Genomic DNA, 2,171 nt, shown 5'->3' with positions numbered 1-2,171 from the left:
TATTGGAGATGGGAAGGGGAGGGGAGGTTGGGGGGTGGGCGGAGGAGAAAGATCTTTATAGTTAGCCTCTTGATGTTTATAGCGTGTGCCAATATCCTATTTTTCTTGAGAATCCACAGATTGACCTCGACCATGGTTTTGGAAAAAAAATATTAAGAATGGACGTACTTCTTCCTCTTTTACGAATAGATTATAACAGCATTGATATGTATGTGTACAAAGAAAGGAAGAGAGAGCAAAGCATGTGATTATTTATGTTTGAATTGGACTTGTAGATATCAGGAAAATTTACCTGATCCATAAGTTCAGATCTTGGAAGTTGTTTTATTCATTCTTGAAACATTTTATCTGAATCATCTTATTTTTAAAAATGGTCTTGTTGTAGTATCTTACCAGATTGGTCTGATCATAATATTTCTGCTATATATCAGATATCAGGAAAGTTTACTTGATAAATAAGTTTGAATCTCTGAAGTTGCTTCATCATTTATTAAATTTGCCGTTTGAATAATCATTTTATTTTCAAAATGGTCTTGTTTTAGCATTTTACCAGCTTGTTCTGGTTTTTTTAATACTTGTGCTGTGTATTTCAGCCTCTGTGTTTCTCCTGTCGTCTGTGAAGTCTTCGGATAAAGCAAGGAATATGATCATCAAAGAGCTGCAGCATGAGGAGACAAGCCAAAGGATCAATGCTGTTCTCAGGTGGTGACTGGGACTAAACTGTCGGAGGCTGACAAAATGCCTTTTTTTCCTTCACGTCAGTTTAGAGAAAAGAGGGTTTTTTGTCAGCGTAACCCTTTAAAAATAGAGTGATCCTGAAGTTTTAATTCTAATTTATTCAAAAATAGGCACAGTTTCTCTTTGATTTTTTCACACAAGTAGGATAACTGATCAGGCGTTCAATTTCGCAAATAAAAACCTTTGGCGCCAAAATGAAGAAAGGCGTTTTGTCAGCTTGTGGCAGTTAGGTGTTTGTCTGTTTGTTTCTGTCTTTCCTGTCTCTGCTTTGTCCTAGTGTGCTTCCAGGGAAGTCGAGAATGTCTCTGAGTGTTTTGGGGTCTGCTGGGGTAATAGCAGTTGTATAGAGTATGCTGTTGAGTGCTGATGTGCACTATATAAATGCAGTTATTATTGTCACTATAATAATATTGATGGTCCCTGGTACTGGTTCCTTAATTATTTGAGTGACAGACAGACATTCTTGCTTATTGGGCAGTTCCATACATGCACAGTTGGCTGACCCAGGGTATTGGCTAGTACAAGAACAGAGTTATGTAAATTGCTCTTCTTCTGTCCTTCCAGCGTTATTAAAAAAGAAAATTTCATCTTGAATATCTCTTGGTTCTGAATTTAAAAAATATATATTTTTTTTTTTTAGCATATTAGCGTATTATCTCTGTACACAATGGGGAGGCTGATGAATGATGATGAGATCAGAGACCTTTTTCATTGCGACAGTGAGGAGTTTTTATATAACATACATTGGCTTTCTGGAAATAAAATTGGCAACTTTTTGGTGATATTGCTTGCCGTGAACAAATTCTTCAAATGAACGAATGATGTACACCCAAATTTCGGTTGTCAAGTCTACCTGCTTATATTCTCCTATATTTCCTATATGGGATGTTATATTGTAATACTTTGTTTCATTGTTTTGTTTTGCGTACAGGTTTGGAGCCCTGTGGAAGTTCCGTTACCAAGTGTGGCCTCGGATGGAAGAAGGGGCTAACATGTACTTCAAGGTAAGCATCAGTGAAATTCTGAGGGGGATTTAACATGTACTTCAAGGTAAGCATCAGTGTAATTCTGAGGGGGATTTAACATGTACTTCAAGGTAAGCATCAGTGTAATTCTGAGGGGGATTTAACGCAAGCACCAAACAAAGAAACAAACTAACATCAAGACTAAACCTGCACATCGTTCTCAACATTTCATCTTCATTGCCATCGTCATCATCAACTATTTCCGAAGAACTTTCTTGTTTTTGTTTTTTACTGTGTTGACACATTTTCTAGGTAACTTGTTAATATCTGGCTCCAAATCAGGACATAGGACCCCCCAAAAAGTACCGATGCATTGGAAATGATACGTAAGGTCTGTTGGGAATCTAAGGCTCACTCTTTGAGCTTTGGTCTCATCAATGAGCTAATCTGTAATGAAGAATAATTTAG

General features: G+C 37.0%; 1 protein-coding gene across 1 annotated transcript in view; it reads left to right on the top strand.

Moving 5' to 3' along the window:
• The window catches only part of LOC101852143 (protein unc-80 homolog), a gene marked incomplete in the record, with an annotated part of 118,801 nt that overhangs the window by 39,711 nt on the left and 76,919 nt on the right, over window positions 1-2,171 (top strand). The window contains 2 exon segments of the mRNA XM_035972391.1: window positions 594-702; window positions 1,670-1,742. Coding sequence (XP_035828284.1) covers window positions 594-702; window positions 1,670-1,742 — 182 coding nt within the window.

This window comes from Aplysia californica, unplaced genomic scaffold (assembly GCF_000002075.1).
Source record: "Aplysia californica isolate F4 #8 unplaced genomic scaffold, AplCal3.0 scaffold00022, whole genome shotgun sequence".
Taxonomy (NCBI): Eukaryota; Metazoa; Mollusca; class Gastropoda; order Aplysiida; family Aplysiidae; genus Aplysia; species Aplysia californica.
The sequence above is the reverse complement of the archived record's forward strand: the minus strand, read 5'-3'. Positions and strand labels throughout refer to the sequence as shown.